Raw genomic sequence first — 1,620 nt, forward strand, 5'->3', positions numbered from 1 at the left:
TAAAATTACTTATAAGAATATCATTCTTTTATATTGCTATTACGTTGGAAGCTTTTATTTTTTCCATTGCTGGAGAATATCTTAGTAATAAAGTTAGTATATAATTAAGATATATTTATACATACATATATATGTGAAAATATATTTTTTTTAAATTAATATACAAATAAATATATATATATTTATTTTATTTTAGAGTTTATCAGTTAGTACTTCAGCTTATGAATTTCCTTGGTATTTATTAAATCCTAAGAACAGAGGTATAATGATTCTTCTTATGGTAAGATCACAAAAACGATTAACAATTACTGCTGGAAAATTTATGGATTTATCTATGCAAGGTTTCGCAAATGTAAGTCCAATTTTATTTATTTTAATATATTAAAAATGTTTTTAAAGATACATAATATGTTTGTTAGCTCTAACCATTTCTGAAATTTCTATGGTATATAAATAATGTAATGTAAAATAAAAATAATTATTACAAAATTCGCTGTTAACAAATTCGATTATAAAAAAATCAAAAGCAAAATTCATATGCTAACGACAATTTACATTATCACTAAGATTTGAAATTAAAATAGAGTTCGGTAGAGTTCTAAATTCAAAAGATTCTTAAGGAGGATTCTAAAAGAAAGATTCGAAAGATTTAAAGATTCTGAATATTCTGACGTTCAAAAAATTCTCCTAAAATCCTGGTATCTTTTAAAATCCTCTATGTTCATCTCGCGAAATCGCGCGTCTTCAGTGGAGTACAATAATACAATAACATTGAATTAGTCTCCTGATTCAGCGATACTCCCAATCTAAGGAAAATTCTTAAATAAGATTGAGGATTATGCCATCCACAAAGTCTGTTATTTCCTCAGGAAACTGTTCCGCAAGTATTTGCAATAACTTTTCTCAAGATATATAAATTCTCAAGATATAGAATAATGCTGATTGCCGTTGAAACTGACATCCAATTTGGAAAATGCCATTTCAAGCTCCAGAACCATATTGACACTCTAGCCACACCGAAATATTTCTAAACATATAAAGCGAAGAATCAAATTTTTTTCTCAAAAACGGTATTGTTCATGCCATCTGTTCAATGTCTGAACAATGTTAAATTCTATTTATATTGAAATTTATATTGATTTATATTGAATTTATAATGAGATTAAAATCAATATTTTTACAAATTTTGTTAATTAAATTTAGAAAAAATAAACTGCAAAATTTAGAATAGATTAACTAAAAAACAAGAATCTTTCAAATAAAAAATTTATCAGCCTTTTAAAATTTAACGAGACATATAAAAGAATATTTCATATTTGTACTAATAGATTTATAGATACATTCTTTCACTATATATTTTTAATAATTTTTTTACACTTTCACATTTTTACTTTCACACTTTTCTATTTTTTCTTATCTTTTTTTAATAATTAGAATTACATATTTTATTTAGTTGACATTATTGCATTAATACTTTGTTTCATTTTAATAATGAATTAATTTTAATAAAAATTCAGAAATTTTTCGATCAAACGTAAAAAAAATATATAACATTTTAATTAAACACTATATATATTGTTAAATAAATAAATAACCAAATATAATGTATAATATATATTA

The 1,620-nt window shown here is 22.8% G+C and overlaps 1 protein-coding gene across 1 annotated transcript in view; it reads left to right on the forward strand.

Moving 5' to 3' along the window:
- LOC102680490 overlaps positions 1 to 1,620 on the forward strand; it is a 7,976-nt gene that overhangs the window by 3,266 nt on the left and 3,090 nt on the right. The window contains exons 2-3 of the mRNA XM_031514849.1: positions 6 to 92; positions 197 to 352. Coding sequence (XP_031370709.1) covers positions 6 to 92; positions 197 to 352 — 243 coding nt within the window. The remainder of the gene's footprint in view (positions 1 to 5; positions 93 to 196; positions 353 to 1,620) is intronic.

This window comes from Apis dorsata, unplaced genomic scaffold (genome assembly GCF_000469605.1).
Source record: "Apis dorsata unplaced genomic scaffold, Apis dorsata 1.3 scaffold_1275, whole genome shotgun sequence".
Lineage (NCBI taxonomy): Eukaryota > Metazoa > Arthropoda > Insecta > Hymenoptera > Apidae > Apis > Apis dorsata.